An 18,295-nucleotide genomic window follows, 5' to 3' on the forward strand; every position below is an offset into this window, starting at 1 on the left:
GGACACAACAGAAGGGAAGTAGAGTTTCTTCCTTTCCTTTAGAGAATGCCTTTTAGGACCCGCGGAGAGTATGGCTGGAAGGAAAATGCTGCAGTGGATGATGGGAAGTCCTACTCTACCTGCACAGAACCAGGGGTCCAGGAAACCCCTACCCCAATCTGCTTTGAATCCTATAGGGAGACTCCAGTGAGCACTCCTGTCTCTTCAGCTCTTATTCTTCTCATCAGCTTCTTACTCCTCAAGACTGAGGTCAGAAGGACTTGGGGGCATCCCATTCCCTCCCTCCTCCAGGAGCCTCCTGCTCCCCTATGCTGGCCAGACCAGGACCCCCTTTCTCCATCAGCCCTACAGGCTCACTATGCCCAGGCCAGGCCCTGGGAGTCCTGCAACCATCTCCAGTGTTGGGGCCTCATCCAAGTTCTGTCAGCCCATCCAGGGCTCTTCGCTGCAATTGTTCTGCCATCTGGTGGCCAAGCTAAGCATTGCTTGCCTCAACTCTGTTGCCTGCAATTCAATTTCTCTTTTGTAGAAAACTCAGAAGTCACTTACTGACCGACTTCTTTCCCCATACTGATGGGGATGCTGAAGCCCCAAGAAAGGAGGGGTTTGCCAATCAAAGGACATACATAGGAACCCTTGATACAGTCCCAGTCCAGGGATTCTTGTAATGGAAGAGGCTAACGAAGTGGTGGGAATTTGAAGCTCCAGCAGAAACTGGAAAGAAGCAAGAAGTAGGCTTCAGGCCATAGATGAAGCCTCTAAGGAAGGAACAGATCATTCACAAAGTGAGCTTCTGCCCTAACCACTGCTTCCAGCTGCTAACTAACCTCTACTTAACACCAGTTAAAACTTCAAGAAACCACTGTTTGACTATTAAGCTGATGAAGATACTTTTAATGGCAATAATGAAGCAGAGAGACCATCACATTCACACTGCTTGTGCAAGAATACACTGGGTCAACTTTCCTGGGAGGCAGTTTGCCAGTAAGATTTAAAATACTTATCACCTGCGTTGTATCGGCTAAAAAATTCTATGTTTATGAGTTTACTCCAATGTTTTTATTTTTTTGAGTTGTACATGAAGAATTACATGCAAAGAAGTTTGTCATACCAACTATTAAGAAATTAGAAGCAAAGTTCACCAATAGAATATTTGTAAAACAATCACTTGTTAAATAAAGAATATTAGATACATGAAATAAAACTGGAAATATTGATGCTTTAAAAAGACTATTAGATAGGCTTTACAAACTATGAAGCAGAATATAGGTCTGCAAGTGTTCTGCAGCAACTATTCGTTTACTTTTTGAATAAAAATTTTATTGAGATAGAGCTCACATGTCAAAGATTTTACCCTTTTAAAGTATATAATTCAGTGGTCTTTAGTATATTCACAGAGTGTGCAACCATTGCCACTATCTAATTTTAGAACATTTCATCCCCCCTAAAAGAAACCCGGTACCCATTAGGAATCAGTTTCCATCCTCCCAACCCACAGCCCCTGAAAACCTCTAGTTTGTTTTCTGTCTCTATAGATTTGCTATTCTGAGTATTTCCTATAAATGAAATCATATAATAAATGATCTCTCGTATCTAAGTCATTTCACTTAGCACAATATTTTTAGGAGTCATCCATGTTGAATCATGTATCCATATTTCATTCCTTTTTGTTATTCATTGTATAGGTATATCACCTTTTATTTATCCATTTAATAATTGATAGACAGTTGGGTTTCCATCTTTTGGTAGTTATCAATAGGGCTGCTATGAATATTCATGTATAAGTTTTATACAGGCATGAGTTTTTCATTCTTTTGCCTATATGCCAAATCATATGGTAACTAAATGTTGGGCTTTTTCAGGAACTTCCAGACTTTTTGCCAAAGCAATTGTACCATTTTACATTTCTACCAGCAAAGCATGAAAGTTCCAATTTCTCCATATCCTTGTGAATACTTGTTACTGTCTTTTTTTTTTCATTTTAGCCACTCTGCTGGGTATAAAACGCTATCTCATTATGGTTTTGATTTGCATTTTCCCAATAACTGATGACATTGAGCATCTTATCATGTGCTTGTTGTCCATTTTTATATATCATTTATGTTCATTTTAAATATAAGAAATGACACAAATTTATGAACATATCATGATCTCGAGATGTTTCAAGAAAGCAGAGTAGAAAAATCTTTTAGGAAACATACAAAAATATCAGTGGTGATTGTCTTTGGGTAATGAGATTTTAACTGATTTTTTAATTTAATGACTATTTTGTTTGGATATGGACCATTTTTTAAGGTCTTTACTGAATCTGTTTTAATACTGCTTCTGCTTCATGTTTTGGTTTTTGGCTGTGAGGCATGTGGGACCTTAGTTCCCCAACCAAGAATCGAACCTGCACCCCTGCATCGGAAGGCAAAGTGTTAACCGCTGGACCGCCAGGGAAGTGCCCAGGGGCTGATTTTTATTTTCTTTTAAAATCCTTTGTATATCTCCCAAATGCCCTGCAATTAGGATGAACTATTTTTCTGATTTGAGACTAAAGGAAGAAAAGCATGCCGCATTACTTCGGGGGCAGCACTTGGGCAGAGGACTTGGGAGGAAGAAGCAGGCTGGGGACACAGGAGGGCACGCAACGGAGAAAAACCTAGAACTGAGGAACCTCCACCCTGGAGAAAAGTAAAGAGAGAGATCCGAGCATTTTCCAGAAGGACAAACCTAAAAGGCTAACAGGCACGAGAAGAGAAGAGATGCTCGCTCATTAGTTATCAGAGGAATGTAAATTTAAACAACGAGGAGATGTCACCGTACACCCATTTGACTTGCAAACATTGAAAAGCTGGATAATGCCAAGTGTTGGTGGAGCTGCTGGTGGGAGTGGAGATCTCACTGGCAGTTCTGGAGTGCAATCTGGAGCCACTCTGTCATGTTAAGAAAAGGCATATCGGCTGGCCTGGCACAGCTTTCACTGCCTGGAATGTGTCCCGGTGAAAGGCTCCCCGGCCCGGGGATGTGAGGGCATGTGAACAGTCACCTAGAGGCAGGGGAAGACAGGATGGTCACACGTGGCTGGTGACACCATGTGGCACCATAAGGCAGTCAAAACAAGCCACCAGATGGGCACATGGCGACACGGGTGGCTCTCTTAAAAGTACTGTGCTGAGAGGAAAAACATTAGAAGCAGGATGAGGCATATAACCAACAGCATTTATGCAAATTAAAAGTACAGAGACACACAACACTACATGTTTTGCAAGAACACAGAAACAAGTATTCACATTTAACACATTGGAATGTTTGCCTGTAGAAGAGGGGAATGGAGGTAGAGACAAAAGAGAATATACATATATATATATGTGTGTATATATATATATATATATTTATTTATATAATGAATTAAACAAAAGGATCCCTGCACAGACACGTGATGGGGATGTGACAAGAACTGAGACGTGATAAACGCACACCAGCACCAGGTCCAAACAAAGCTTACAGATCCCTCCCCTGCAGAGATGTATGGGTTCACTCTAATGTATATTTACTCATTTACAAGTTTATTGGCTCCTCTGGCCCTGGGCTATGGTCCAGATTCTAGGAGAAGGGACATGAGAAGAATAGCAGCGGACACACAAGGGCCCGGGAAAAAGAGTCAGGAACAAGACAGAGAAGAAGTGCTGGGTGGAAGCATGAGGGTTCCCATGGAATGCTGCTCCCACTCCTCTGGAGGGTGTTGGACCCATGTAGCTGCCCAAGTTCAGGTGTGGGCTCCAGTCACATGCTGTGACCAGCCTAACACACAGATGTCAGCACCTTCACCCTCGAGTGTGAAGGCGTCGTCCACTTGATGTGAGTCCTCCGGGCTGGCAGAAGTTCAGGATCGTGGCCGTGCCATCTCCGTGAGATCTCAGTCCTCACCTCCAAGGATAAGAGGGAGGATGTTAGGAAGGCCCCACTGCCACTTCTTTATTCAGCCCAAGTGGGGTTGAAGGTGCCAGAGGAGGCCATGCAGGAGAAACTGAGACAGGGGTTTCCTGCAGCAGGAGAAGCTATGGTTGGCCACAGCCACAGCTAAGTACTGCCTCTGGAGGATACTACTTCCTTCTTCCTGCAAATATTTCTGACCATTCCCTTTGGCCCCTTCTCTGTCCTTTAGCACTGCCTTTGTCTTGGCCCACTAAAGACAGTTATGGGTGCTTTCTTGAGTTTCTGGCCAAAAGATAAGTACTCTGTCCTCTCCAAATAGCCCAGCACCCATGAGTCATCCCAGGCAGGTACTGCAGTCCTGTGTCTGCTCCCAGATCCCAGATGAGTCTGCAGGAGACTCAGAGAGGCTAGGTGGGAACAAAAAATGTCAGAGGAAGGGAGCCAATAAAAGACAGAAGTGGCAGGTAAGAGGTAGCAGTGCTCCACAGCTGGCAGACAGGTCTGTGTACCCAGGTGTCCAGCAGAACAGAGCCCGCCATAAATCCGTGGCCACTAGAGGGAGCCCATGAGTCTGCCCGTGCACACAGCCCAAGGACCTGGTTGTCTGGGACGCTGAGTTAAAGTCTCCAATTACTCCCTGTATAGCAAGTCTGTCCGAAGGGAAAAATATGAAGTGTCTTCTGGGTTGGATGTTATAATTTACTCCTCTCTGCCATCTCTCCATAATTCTACAAGTGCACTGTCACCATCTATTCTGTCTATAGGGACTTTGCTGGTGGCTCAGTCAGTAAAGAATCTGCCTGCATGGAGAGAGTAACATGGAAACTTACAATACCATATGTAAAATAGATAGCCAATGGGAATTCGCTGTATGACTCAGGGAACTCAAACAGGGGCTCTGTGACAATCTAGAAGGGTGGGATGGGGAGGGAGATGGGAGGGAGGTTCAGGAGGGAGGCCCGATGGGTGTACCTCTGGCTGATTCTTGTTGATGTTTGACAGAAAAAAAACAAAATTCTGTAAAGCAATTATCCTTTAATCAAAAAAATAATAATAAAGTGGCAAAAAACAGCCCCCTCCCCCCCAAAAAAAGAATCTACCAGCAATTCAGGAGACTTGGGTTTGATCCCTGTGTCAGGAAGATCCCCTGGAGAAGGGAATGCAACACATTCCAGTATTCTTGCCTAGAAAATCCCGTGGACAGAGGAGCCTCACGGGAAAGAGTCAGACATGACTGAGCAACTGACACAAGGACAAGGACGTTCTATCTATTCATGTGTTTGTTCACCTGCGTTTGGTCTGTTCTTTTTGTGTATCTCTCTTCCAGGCGCTCTCTCTCAGCACCTCTGCCTCTGCTCTCCATCATCTTCCCTGTCTTTCACCTGAATCTATTTTCCTAGACTTTGTATGTCTACCTCTGACTTTATTGTTTCCTCTGTGTCTTCTCTCTGCCTCTCTAGGATCTGACTTATTCCTTCCCCCAACTCTCTCCAATGTTCAATTTTAGGAATACAGAATTGAGGGACCCCTTTAGCCCCCCAACCCCCACATCCCTCTTCTAATTCCTGAGAGGCCTTTTCTACCTCATGATGAATGGACAATAAGCTTGGCCAAGACCAGAGGAAGGATGGATAAAAGATGTTCGCTGGAAGTATTCAGGTTAAGCTTGATCGAGAGAAACTCAGGACAGATTTCCACAAAGGATTGCAGGACTCGAGGTTTGGCCTGAGGTGGTATTTACAGGGGCTGGACAGGAGACAGGCAGCCTAGGACTGGTGGGAGGGAAGGCTTAAAGAATAAGGATAGTCTGGGTCACATACCTCTTGGTTGAGGAAGCAGTACAGGATAGCAACAATGAAGCCCTGGGGGTCAAAGAGAAAGTACCCCATCACCTTGGCCTGGCCTCAAGGTGTCTGTAGTCTTCCTTCTACCTTTTCCCCCACCCTCAACAGGCTGTGACTTGGGCCAGGTCTTTGGAAAAATGCAAAGTAGACATACTCATCACATTACTATGTGCCAGGCATGTTGTCATACGTAATTGCTGTAGCAAGCATGCAAAGGCTTTATCATTGGCCTGTTGGCCCATTTCTCTGATTTTATTTATTTCTGCATCCCCCAGTATTGAGCACAGGGCCTGGCATATAATAGGTGCTCAGTAAATGCTAAATTTATGAGATGGTTGGATGGCATCACCAACTTAATGGACATGAATTTGAGCAAGCTATAGGAGTTGGTGATGGACAGGGAGGCCTGGCATGCTGCAGTCCATGGGGTAGCAAAGAATTGGACATGACTGAGCAACTAAACTACAACAAAATGTTGAATAGATTGGATGGATGGATGGATGGGTAGGTAGATACAGGGATAGTTGAATGAATAAAGAGATAGATGGATATAAAATAACAAACAGATGGACAGTTGAATAGATGAATATCTAGAAGGAAGAATAACCGGCCTAGTCACCCTCACCTGCCATGAAATCAACCAACCCTCCGGACAGCAGCACCCCCTCCTGCCCAAGGACTCAGAGGGAAGGAGAGAGTACCACGGGGACCCTCACCTGGAAAGAGCCCAGTCCCAGCTCCAAGGGGAGGCGGATGTCCAGGCCAGCACTGTCAGGCAGGAAGTTGAAAATGACATAGTGAATTCCAAACAGCGGAATGAGGAGAAGTGTTGACTTAGAGAGACGCCTGCAGAAGAAGACAAGCTCTGGATTCTGCTGTTCTCTCTCTCAAATGCTCTGGTCTCAATTTATCCCAGTCAAGTCTATGTATCTTTCAAAGTCTAATTCAAAGACACCTCTTCCAGAAAGTCCTCCCAGATTGTACTCCAACCCCACCATCCATTTAGAAAGGATCTCCTTCCTCAGGCTCCCGTAGAAATTAATCTCCACACTCATCAGCCTATGTGAGTTGCTAACTGGCTGTTCGGGGCCCCCATCCTTCTTATATTGTGTTTCACTGGAGGGCAGAGACCAGATCTATTCTGTCTCTGGGAACCTGGGGAGAAGCACGGGACCAAGATAACGGACACTTAATCATGAAAAAAGAAAAAGCCATCTGACTCCTGCACCAGTTATGTCCCCAGAATTTCCTGAAACGCATACACACACACCCACATGCGCGCGCGCACACACACACACACACACACACACACAGGTTACCAGTACTGAGGCTGGGTATGGAGGCTGCCCTGAGTTGGCTCCAGTTTCCTCAGCAGGATACGGATAATATTGAGAAAAAGCCCAAAGTTCACCTGGAAATGGAGGTGCAGGAAGATGGAAGGCAAGTGGCAGGAGTGACCCAAATGGCTTGGGGCAGGACGTCTTTAGGGACTAGAAACCTCAGGTCTTTGAGGGCCAGGATATGCAGGTCATTGCTTGAGACCTTGTCACCTGGAGACTGGGAGGTCCAACATGGTGCTCAGGGGATCAGGGGCTCAGGGTCCCCATCCTCCAGTTCCAGGCCAAGAGTGGGAGGTCATACCTTTCATCCTGCTTCCAGCACCTCTCAGGCTCCTCTAAAAAGCATATGGCCTTCACTTTGCACAATTACAAAATCAACAAAGATGTATGCCTTCACCCAGGCCACGCAAACCAGTCCTGGCTGCCTTGCCTTGAGCGTGGGCAAGGTAGGGGTTTCAGCTGCTGCGCCTTCTACACCCCAGCCAGGCCTCACTGCTATGGTAGGTGATCTGCAGCCAGGCCACCAGACCCATCAAAATTCTGAGTGAGAAGAAGCCTGAGCTCTGGTTTTGCCAATGGGCTATTTATGGGCTTCCCTTGTGGTTCAGCTGGTAAAGAATCCGCCTGGAATGCGGGAGACCTGGGTTGGGACAATCCCCTGGAGAAGGGAAAGGCTACCTACTCCAGTATTCTGGCCTGGAGAATTCAATGCATTGTATAGTCAATGGACTCACAAAGAGTCGGACTCGACTGAGTGACTTTCACTATTGAGGTCCAGAGAGGGCCTCACAGAGCACCTGTGGCGGAGTTGGGCTTGAACCCTGGGTGTCCTGACTCCCAGCCTGGAGTCATGTTTCCTGCTGTGTATGGCTGCTCAGTGGGCCCAGGGAGATTGGCTGAATAATGCAGAGGACACTGGCCTCAGGCACTGACCCCAACGGAGAGGACGATGGGTCCTTTGATGATCCACCAGTAGGGAGAGCTGTCATCCAGGTCCCAGCACCTGAAGAGCAGGCAGGCTTGGACTGATGGCGGGGTGGCGGGGGACAGAGCCCAGTTTCTGGGAAGCCCTTTTCTGGGGTACCCCTGCTCCTCTCTCCTCTCTTCCCTCTACCTATAGCTCTAGGCTCCTCCCTCTAGAATTTGATCTTTATAGCCTCACCTTACTCCCAACCAGCTCTATCTCCTCCAGACCTTTAGGCCCTCTCCAACGGTGCATCCTAATTCAAGAGGGGCTCACCTTTTCCCTTCACCAAGGCAGATGAGTTTCTCAAAAATCAGTCTGTTTGCTGCCTTCTTGTGTCCCCAACACTTCCCCTGTTTCAGAAGGTCCTCACGTACAGCCCCTATCCCCTGAGATCCTGAAACCTGAAACCTTGTGCCCTCTTCCCGCCCAGCCTCAAGCCTCCTCTGTGTTATCCATGGACTGTGTCCCCCACCCCTCCCCACCCCCCACCCAACCCCGGGAGTTCCTGAAGTCAGGACCAGAGACCCCCTCCTTCTCATCCCAGCTTGGAGGACAGCCTCATCGCCTGAGCATCCAATCCACGCCCCATTGGGACCCGGTACAGGTGTGATGAAGGGATAGCCCGAACTCACGCAACATCTTCAAAGGCCAACTTGCAACCCACCCACATGCTGGAGAAGAGCAGAGGAAGCCCTGTGGGGATACAGAAAAGACCTGAGTAAGGGTCTGCCTCCTGTGCCCACCTCCCACCACCACGACCAGTCACACAGGGCCCTGTGAAGGCAGGACCATGTGAGAGCCCAGGGGCAGGGGACCTGGTCCCAATGTCAACACTCGCTGTACGACTACAACCGTCCCTCCCCTTTCTGGGCCTTGGGGTCATCACGAGTGAGCTGAAAAGACCTTTGTGTGAGCTCCCTGGTCATCCCCAATCCTCCACCCACTCCATCCCCCCACCACGGTGCCCAAACCAGCCCTCGGTGCTCACCCCAGGCAGCAAGAACCAGCCACCAGAAGACCCTCCTTGTGCTGGGCAATGTGGAGGCTAAGAGGCAGGTCAGGTACACAGCTTCTGCCAGCAGCCAGCTGAAGTTGGTCATGGTAGCGAAATGGGAAGTGGCCACAGACACCTTGCAAAGAACCTGTGGGCCAGGGGCCTGAGTACCTCAGAGCCAGGACACCCACCGGAGCCCCATCAAGTCTCCCCTACCCCACCCAGGCCTCAAACCTCCAGGTCTCTTCCACTTTGGGCTACCCCTGAGGGGATGTGGTAGTATAATGTGGTGGTGAAGAACACAGATTTGGGATCCAGACAGCCTGGCTTCAAGTTTATCACCTGGGTAATCCACCCACACCTTAACTTTTCAGGTACAAAATGAAAAGCTTCCAACCCCTAACTCATGGTTTCATCATAAGGATTAAATGGAAACCCTGTATACAAATTGCTACTACTTTTACTGACACTATCTCGCCATCCCTCCTGAGCTCAAGTCTATCCCTAGAGCTGAGGCTATGGAACACCATTTACTCTTGCAGAGCTCCATCCTGCAAAGATACACGCATGCACCCACGCGTTCATTCATTCACTGAGTGACTCTGCTCATCTGTTGGGTGGCAGAGCACTCGATTCTGAGCTCAGAGGCGAGTGCTCTGAGTGCTTGGCCCCATTCCCACCGCTCAGCAGCTGGGTGGCCTCTCAATTATCCCTCATCTACAAATGGAACTAAAATGAAAATATACATAGAAATAAAATGAGACAATACATGTAAAGCATTTAGCATAATGCTTGGTACCTAAGCACCAAATATATATACTGTTATTGTTTCTTACATTAAAGAATGAAGGTCACCTGTTGGGTTGTTCATTCATGTATCTATTCATTTCTGGTACAGTATCAGAATACCTAGTAAGAGTTGCCCACACTCAGCCCAACTTCTTTTATTTTTGGTCTCCTCTCATTCATCCACCTCCTCACCCCCATGATGACCTCCCTGTTTCTTGAAGCGGCCCCAGCTTCTCCTGTCTGTGAGAGCTGCTTCACCCTGGTCCTCTCCCCTCCCTCCCTATCATTGCTGCCCGTTCCCCACTCCCCAGAGCTCCAAAGCCACCTCCTCCCTGAAGCCCTCTCCCATTCTCTCCCAGCTTTCAGCTCCCTCTACCTGGTGGTCCGGTAGTCTGGTACAATCTCTCCCCTTAGGCATCCTGGGTGCTTCTTGAAGAAGGGACCTGGCTTTGTCCAGCCCCTGATACACCCACACCCAGCACAGACAGAGCCCAGAGGAAGTGTGAGATGGAGAGCATGAGTGGAGTGAAATGTGGTCTGGGTTGGGCTATGGGATGGGGAATGAAACGAGAATACAGAGTATGGAGCAGAGAGTGGAGTAAGGGAATGACGGGGCTGGGCACAAGAGGATTTAGGGCTTGACCCCAAGGAGGGGCGGGAAGGGGGAGGGGTGCTTTCCCGCTCTGTCCTTGGCAAAGCCAGAGCCCCAGGGTCAGCCCACTGGACTGGATGGGCTGACATCTCTAATCCAACCTCCTCACCCGCACCAGCACCCCCACCCATGACTGTTACCGTGGAGAAGCTGCAGTGGTCCGTGTTCTCCTGGTGAAAGAGGGTGGCGTCCTTCAGGAACACAGCTCCCGCCTTGAGGATAAAGGTGATGAACAGCTGGGTGTGGATGTAGTTCCTGGGGCAGTGGAGCCTCCTGGAGGGAGTGGGAGGGGTGAGGAAAACAGGAGGCAAGGAGGCAGAGCAGGCTTGGGGAGGCTGAGCAAGGAGGGAGGTGAATCACATGGACTTGGATTGGCTTTTATCAGATTGGATCCATTGCATCGAATGTGAGGCTTCAGCTTTAACCTTGTAGGACAGCCAGGCTTGGTGCAGGTGAGGGGACAGAAAACAGCAGTTCCCTGCCTTCAGGGAGCTCATTGTGTGGAGGACAGAGGCAGAAATGACAGAGGACCCCACCCCCCACCCCCAGATAATCAGAGAGACGAGGCTCATTCCCAGGGGACAACAGCTCAGGCCAGGCTGGAGAGGGTTTTAGAAGGGCAAAAACCAAAGACTTGAAATAGTCAAGAAGGGCTTCACAGCTTCACAGAAGAGACAGAGAGGATTCTTTTAAGGCATATGAGAACTGAGATTTGAATATTAACAGGTATGAGGGAAAAAGGAGGCAGGCATTCCAAGGAAACTGAGTAAGTTCCCCAGAGCAAAGACGTAGAGGTGGGAGCAGTCCTGGGGTATAAAGGGATGGGTTCACTCATGGGGAAAGCAAAAGGGGAAGTTAGAAATGGCCACAGTGCAGCCCTGGGAACGTCTTTAATATCCAGGTGGAGGATCAGGTTTGGTGCTGTGGATGATGGGGAGGCAGGGAAGGTTCTGGAGCAGGGAACAAGGATGGCGAACCTGAGAGCAACCAGGATGATGATGGCCACTAGGAGGGCCGCGGTCGAGACGCTGTGGCCTGTGGTGTAGACGATCCTTACCGCTGAGAAGTAGGATTTCTGGGGAGGGTGGAGACAGAGGGAATCTCAGCAGTGGGGCCTCTAAGGAAAGGGAGGCTTGACCATCAAGCAGGTGATGCTTTCAGTTCTACCACCAAACTGTCGGTGTGGGGGCAGGGGTGTCTGTGGGGACCACAGCAAGCTCCCTTTGGAGTTTTCCCTTTGGAGTTTGTTTACAGCCTGTAGGTTAGTGAGGGAACAGGAAGGAGGAGGGAAGCGGGGGTGGCGGGGAGCTGAATGAGGATCAAGATGCTTAACTCTAGCTGCTGCTGGAAGATGGGGGGAAAGAAGCTGCCACAGAAACTGTGTGTCCCTGGGGAGTGACAAAGCTCAGAGGAAATCGGGCTTGTTTATTGACATCCAGCTTGCTCATCAGCTTGGGAACACGACATCCTCAAATAAAGGGGACAGCAGGCACAGCTTCAAGGCTAAGCTCTTTCCACAACCAAGTATTTGAATTAAGCAACTCAGCCTGGACCCTGGAGGTGGAGACAGAAGGTGTAGCCTTGAGGAGAGGGGATCCATCAGGGACCCAGCTCCCCTGAGGGATACAGGAAATCACCCCTGACTGCCCCTCCCTGACTCAGTCTCTTTATCTGAGAGAATGTCAGACTCATGCTCTGCCTTCAGGGCTGGAGGGAGAGAGCTATGGGGTTACGGGAATGGAAGCAACTTGCCAAGGCACTGCTCAGTTTGGAAGCATGGAGTGTGTTGCTAGGGTAGGAGTCACTTCCATCATTGAGTTTCCCTCGCTCTCCCACAGCCATGCACACCACTCTACAGACTGAGGACCAGAGAGGGCAGGGAGCTTTTGCAGTGGTCCTCGTCCAGAACCACTCAGCTGGTTCTGGGAAATCGGGTTTGTTTCCCGGAACCACCCCAGCTCCTAGACCTGGAGCCTGGGCACAGAGAGGGTGTCAAGGAGACGCTGGCCAGGTAACATTGCCCACCCTGCCTTCTGCCTCCCTCTACATCCTAGCAGTGTAGCCCGCCTGTCACTCTGGAGCAAGTTGGCACTTGCTCTCTTCTAATTCTCACGCCCTCTCTTCCAGCCGTCTTCTGGAAGTGTGCTCTCATTCACATTCCAACCCGCCAACTACAACAGAAGTGGCGGCCCCTACCATTGTGCAGTCTACCGGCCACACAAACATCTGTGAGGAGCCTCTCACCTCCTCAGTCAGCAGCTCCAGGGGCACAGGGCAGGCCTCGGGATAAGGTGGGAAGGGCTCCGACCAGCCTACAATGGTGCAGTCCCTCTTCACGACCCCTAGTAGGTAAGTGGAGCCAGGGAAGCAGAGAGGTGGTCAGGACGACTCCCCACTCTCCCCAGGAAGGTGGGGCAGCTGGGAATGACCCTGGCTAGGTCTGCACAGACAGCCCATCTCTGCAGCAGAGAGAAGGGAGCCTTTTCTCCAGAGGCCTGGTGTCCTGCCTGCTTGGGACACCTTCTGGGACCTTCCTTTATGGCCTCAGACTCACCTTCTGTTAATCAAGAGAACGGCTTCCTTGGAGCAGAGTAGCAAACTGTGCCCCCAGCATCCTAAGGGCAGGGGGCGGAAAGGAGGCCCTCTCTGCCCCTGGAGGGACCATCCACCCCAGACACCCAGGCCAGGGAGGGGAGGCAGAGCATGGTTGTCCTTCCACTCTCCCCCACCTAGCAACTGGTAGCACCTTACGGGCAGATTGATTCTGCCTCTCCACCCCCACGGCCAGTCCTCCTGCTCACACTTTCTGCTCACACCCAGAGAACAAGTACTCAGTGTCTGACCCCACATGCAGCACTCCCGGGCCTAACCCCACCCTCTGTGCAGCTAGCGCTCCTGTTATCCCCAGATCACAGGAGGTCAGGAAGCTGAGGGTCAGGAAGGGTAACTGTCTCATTCAAAGTTCACAGCGAAAGACGGGAAGGGATAAGGCGGTGCTCAATCCAGGTCTGCCTGACTCCAAAGCCAGGATGTGGCCACCACATTCTGCCACCACCCGATGAAACCACGTCACCTCAGCTCTTCCCCTCATCTCCACCGCCAGCACCCCTCACCTGGCTCTGAGCTGAAGTGAGAGAAGAAAGCCGGGCAGGGGAGGCTCACCCACTCGCCGGAGCCTGCCATTGGCCAGCACAGCAGCCCGTCCCAGATCCTGGGGCAGCCTAGACAGTGAAGTGGGAGCACGAGAGACTCAGCCCAGGGGATAGGCTTGTCCACCATCCTGAGTGGTGAGACTGGAGGAGATGGAGAAACCCACGACGAGCCACCTCCTCCCTCCCCAGCCCTGTACCCAAGGTGGAGTTGGGCATCCCTTCAGCTGCTTGTAGACATGCTTGCTCATCCTCTCTCAGCTGAGTGATGACATCACATTCTGGGTGCACGTGGCCCAGGACCTGTGCAGGAGAGGATTAATGACATGAGCCAAGCCAATTGTGTGCTTCTTCTAGGTTTGCTGGTCAAATGACCTGAGGACAGAGGTAAAGTCTGATTTGTTTCCATGGCTGGGCTCTTAGTTAGGTATAGGGACCAGGCTCATCAAAGAAACTTAATGGCTATTTGGATGAAAGACAGGCAAGCAGGGAGGGAGGGAGAATAGATGGAGATGTGGACAAAGGCTTCCCCTTTTCAACTCATGGAAGTCAGTTCTGAGACACATTAAATAAAAGTCTTCAGAAGATGACATGGGAATGGTCAACTCAACAATGCAGCCTTGTAGTGGCTTTTTTTTTCTTTCCATGAGTGAGGTGAAGGAGCAACTGAATATGTCTTCATGGATGAATGAATGAATGGGTAACTGTGTGGCTGGCTGGTAGAATGAGTGAATATTCATACAAAATATAGATAGACGGACTTCTCAGGTGGTGCTAGTGATAAAGAACCTGCCTGCCAATGCGGGAGATGTTAGAGACACGGGTTCGATCCCTGGATCAGAAAGATCCCCTGGAGGAGGGCATGGCAATCCACTTCGATATCCTTGCCTGGAGAATCCCTTGAACAGAGGATCCTGGTGGGCTACAGCCCATGTGGTCACAAAGAGTCTGACTGAAGCGACTTAGCACACATAGATAGATGGATGACTGGATGCATGGCAGATGGGTGGATGGATAAGGGGATGCACGTAGAGATGGATGGGTAATGGACGACAGATGGAGGGATGACTGCCTTGACGTGTGGCCCAACAATCAGGAAGAATTAGGTTTTAGGAATTTCCCAGAGCCTGGTGCCCGGGGAAATGATCTGTGGATCATTCACGGGGAATGATCTCTGGAAGCTGGGAAACAAGCTGCTTCGCTGGAAACCCTCTAGCAGTATTTCTGAAACTGTGCCGCTAACCCAGCCAGAGATCAGCTCCAATGGAGCCAAGAATACACAGAGATCTATGGCTGGATCTAGGACTTCGCATTTTAACAAGTTCTCCAGGGAGCTGGGGTCAAAGGCAGGAATTCTTAATATCTCTCCCTCCCACTTCCCCAGACTGGAGAAAAACTGACCATCCAACAGGGCACAGTCCCAAACAGACACATGTGAAGGAATTCAGCTTTACAAGACACGTTCCTTACACTGTGAACATGGATCCACAGCCCATGTTTGAATCCAACATGCACATCAAATTCAATCAGTGTAGATTTCTGTCCTCAAGGATTTACCAGGGGAGAGTGTGGTGAGGAAGGGAGTTGCCACCTGGTCCTAATACACCTAATACAAACTGAGCAGGGGCAGGGCAGGCACTACGGGAGGGTGGCCCTTCTCACACGGACTGAGGAGGTGGCATTCGAGCCAAACATTTGAAGAGAAAGGGGCATTTTTTAAGAACTTGCCCAGACAAGAGAGTGGGCAGATGTACCTGAGCTGCGTGAGGGGCGAGCCCTGCCCGTTGCCATCCTCACACCCACAAGCACACACACAAACCCCCAATGTCTGGCACAGAGTCCATGTCAGTAGGTGGTTAACTGACTCCTGGTGTCCTTTGACAGAAACCCAGGCACGGCAAAAGCGTAGTGGGTATGAGACAGTGGCTGGGGTCAGAGACTTCAAACACTAGATTGGGGACAGTCGACAGTAGGTGACCACATGGAAGAGATCCAAAGGCCAGTGGGCTAGGAGAGGACCTGGAGACCCTGACCAGTAAGGAGGGTCACCCCCATCAGACCCGCCCCTGCAGGGGAGGACACCCCTGTCCTGATCAGCTGACCCCAGTACCCCAAAGCCAGCTTGGGCTCAGCTCTGCCACCTCCTGCCTGGGCCCTGGGACCTCACAATGCAGATTCCACCAGCAGCCCGGATTTTGGACTCCAATCTAGGAGCACCTCTTGGCTTCTTCCCAGGACTCAGTGAGCCTAGGGCCACCTCAGAGGAGAACCCCAGTTTTACCTCCCCCACATGTCCACAACAGCAGTCTGATTGTCCACAGGGGGGTAGATGGGGAGGGCGGGGCCTGATATGGGACCACAGGCTCCATCTGCCCTTCCTCCCCCTTCACATCTATAACCCCATCCCTTCCCAAGATACCTTCTAGGGCCTGACTCTGGAACCACCGAAGCCAAAGGAACTAGGGCCCCTGGTGGGAAAACTCCCACCAAAAGGAGAGACAGACAGCCACCAATTTCCCAAGGGAAGAAAAATTCAGGGAAGCTCAACTCATGACCCAGGTGTGTGGTCACAGGTGGAAACTGCCGGGAGTGGGAAGAGGTGGACCATTCCAAAACTTATGCCAGTGCTCCGGTTGGATTTCCCACTCACCGTGGGATCAGGGATCATCTGACCCATGTCCGGGACCCCAGTCCTCCTCAGGGGAGACCGTCGTCCCGCATACCTTGGCCTGGCTGACCCTAGCTATGGCTGACCTGGGCTCTGCGCAGGACAGAGGCCACACCAGGAGACTGGGGTTTAGTGCTAACCCTGACCCTGGCACCAGCTGCTGAGTGACCCCCACAGGCTCTCAGCCCCCCTTCTAGAATAATGCATTTCCTGTGGGGTGCACACAGATGAGAGGAGGAGGCCCCACTCTGTACAGTGCGGGGAGGGCAGTAGAAGTCACCCATGATGCACTGCAGGCCCAGCCTCTGACAAGTCAGACCCTTCCCCAGCCACAGTAGCCCTGGGGGGGAGGGGGGCAGATGTTATTTTCTTCTTTTACGAAAGAGACAAGTGAGGCTCAGAAAGGGACTTACCTAGGTCACATGGCGAATTCTCAGCACCGTTATCCAAGCCCAAAGGCCGTGCACAAGAGCAGGTTCAGCCCCCGCCACACATATACACTCACGCATACACACACTCACACGCATGCACACACACTGTCAAACACACACACACTCACACACTCTCTCACACACACACACACTCACACACAAGCCAGTGTAGGAAGAGGGCAACCTCAGTCCCCGTGGGCTTGCAGGAGACCCTGGGAGCCGCAGCTTCCAACCCGGGACTTGTGTCTCCCATCCTGGTCCCCAAGTCACTGTCACTTGCATTAACTCTGGGAAAGGACACAATACATTCAGAGAGGCCCCCTCCTAGCAGCCCGCTCCCCAGGTATAGGCCTCAGGGCTATACCTGAAAGCTGCTCAGGGCCCAGGGTGTGCCCTGCGAGAGAGAGGCTCCCAGATGCTGGAGGGGGGAGCAACTTCTCACTTACTACCCAGACACACTCAATCCCTGGCTACACCCTCTTCAAAGGAAGCAACTCAATCAAGTGGCTCCAGGGATCCTGGGGACTGGGAGGGCTCTGCAAGCTTGTTGGAGGAGGTGGAGGTGTGGAGAAGACTCAGGGTGTGAAAGGGAGGCAGAGGTACTGTTTTAGGACAGAGTCTTGTGGCCCCAAGGGTGCAGACAGGCCCTGGGGGATGCAATAGGCAGGCAAACTCAGTTCAGCTCTGGGAAGGACGTTTTACTGTCAGAGCTCCCCAGGGATAAGCAGGCTGCCGGGAAGGGAGGGGGAGGAGAGGTGGGGAACCGCAGGTGTCAGGAGTTCTCCAAGCCAGGCCACCAGCCTGCTTGGTAGAGAGACTCCTGCGCCAGGGAAGGGTAGTGGACCCCAGTGGGCCCCAGTATGGCCCAGTGGCTCCCAGATCTCGAGCTCAGTGGGAGGGGCAGGAGGGTCTGAGCTGGCTACTCACGATCGGCAAGGGGCCCAGAAAGCAGAGGATGCAGGCACCCCACACCCTGCTGTCCATGGTGGGAGTTTGGCAACGGCTCCCTGGGTCAGCCTCGGGGACCCTGTGTTCCTTCCACTGTCCTCTGTTGTCACCACACCCTCTGCTTCTCCTTCCCAGGTGGCTGTTTGCATAGACAGGAGCCAGTGAAAGGAACAGAGCCCACTGAATATTCACCAAGATTACGGAACACCGTGCCCAACTCCACTGCAGCCTCGGGGTGGAACTCTGCATTCCTGGCAGGAAGGGGTTGACTTTGTCTGTAAGTCTGCCCATGTTTGTCCTAACATTACCAAGGTCACAGACAAATGGCAGCCACAGGACACCTCTTGCCCCAGTAGGTCACTATTCTTTATCATTTTCTTCTCTGAGCCCAGCCCTCTGAGGCCCCACTGTGGAAAGTTTCCCCCCAAATGAAGGAGACTCAGCAAAGAAGAAGGCCTGAGCCCACACTCAGGGAACCCAGTTTGGTTGTGATCTCAGCCTCTTCCACAGGGCTGAAGGATGGGTTCGGAGCCCTGGGGACCCAGCAGAAGTGGGTAGGGTGTCAGTAGAATCTGGAAGATAGGAATAAGCT

General features: G+C 50.9%; 1 protein-coding gene across 2 annotated transcripts; it reads right to left on the reverse strand.

Annotated features, from left to right (window-relative positions):
* Positions 1-1,967: 1,967 nt before the first annotated feature.
* GHRHR (growth hormone releasing hormone receptor) lies at positions 1,968-17,739 on the reverse strand. Of its 2 annotated transcripts, XM_081534277.1 has the most exons (14): positions 17,683-17,739; positions 13,857-13,959; positions 13,621-13,728; positions 12,752-12,849; positions 11,485-11,582; positions 10,642-10,780; positions 9,061-9,214; positions 8,705-8,765; positions 8,039-8,108; positions 7,085-7,176; positions 6,482-6,611; positions 5,742-5,783; positions 3,808-3,912; positions 1,968-3,031 (listed from the first exon to the last, which is right to left on the reverse strand). In XM_081534277.1, exons 1-14 carry the CDS (start codon positions 17,737-17,739, stop codon positions 2,963-2,965), a joined length of 1,326 nt encoding a protein of 441 aa, XP_081390403.1. In that variant the 3' UTR covers positions 1,968-2,962. The 2 variants fall into 2 exon arrangements, with proteins under 2 accessions (XP_081390403.1, XP_081390404.1); XM_081534278.1 differs by lacking the exon at positions 1,968-3,031 and having other exon boundaries at positions 3,787-3,912; positions 10,648-10,780.
* Between the last annotated feature and the right edge of the window lie 556 nt (positions 17,740-18,295).

The sequence above is a fragment of the Giraffa tippelskirchi genome, chromosome 10 (genome assembly GCF_054371585.1).
Source record: "Giraffa tippelskirchi isolate mGirTip1 chromosome 10, T2T-mGirTip1v1.2.pri, whole genome shotgun sequence".
NCBI classification, from domain to species: Eukaryota; Metazoa; Chordata; class Mammalia; order Artiodactyla; family Giraffidae; genus Giraffa; species Giraffa tippelskirchi.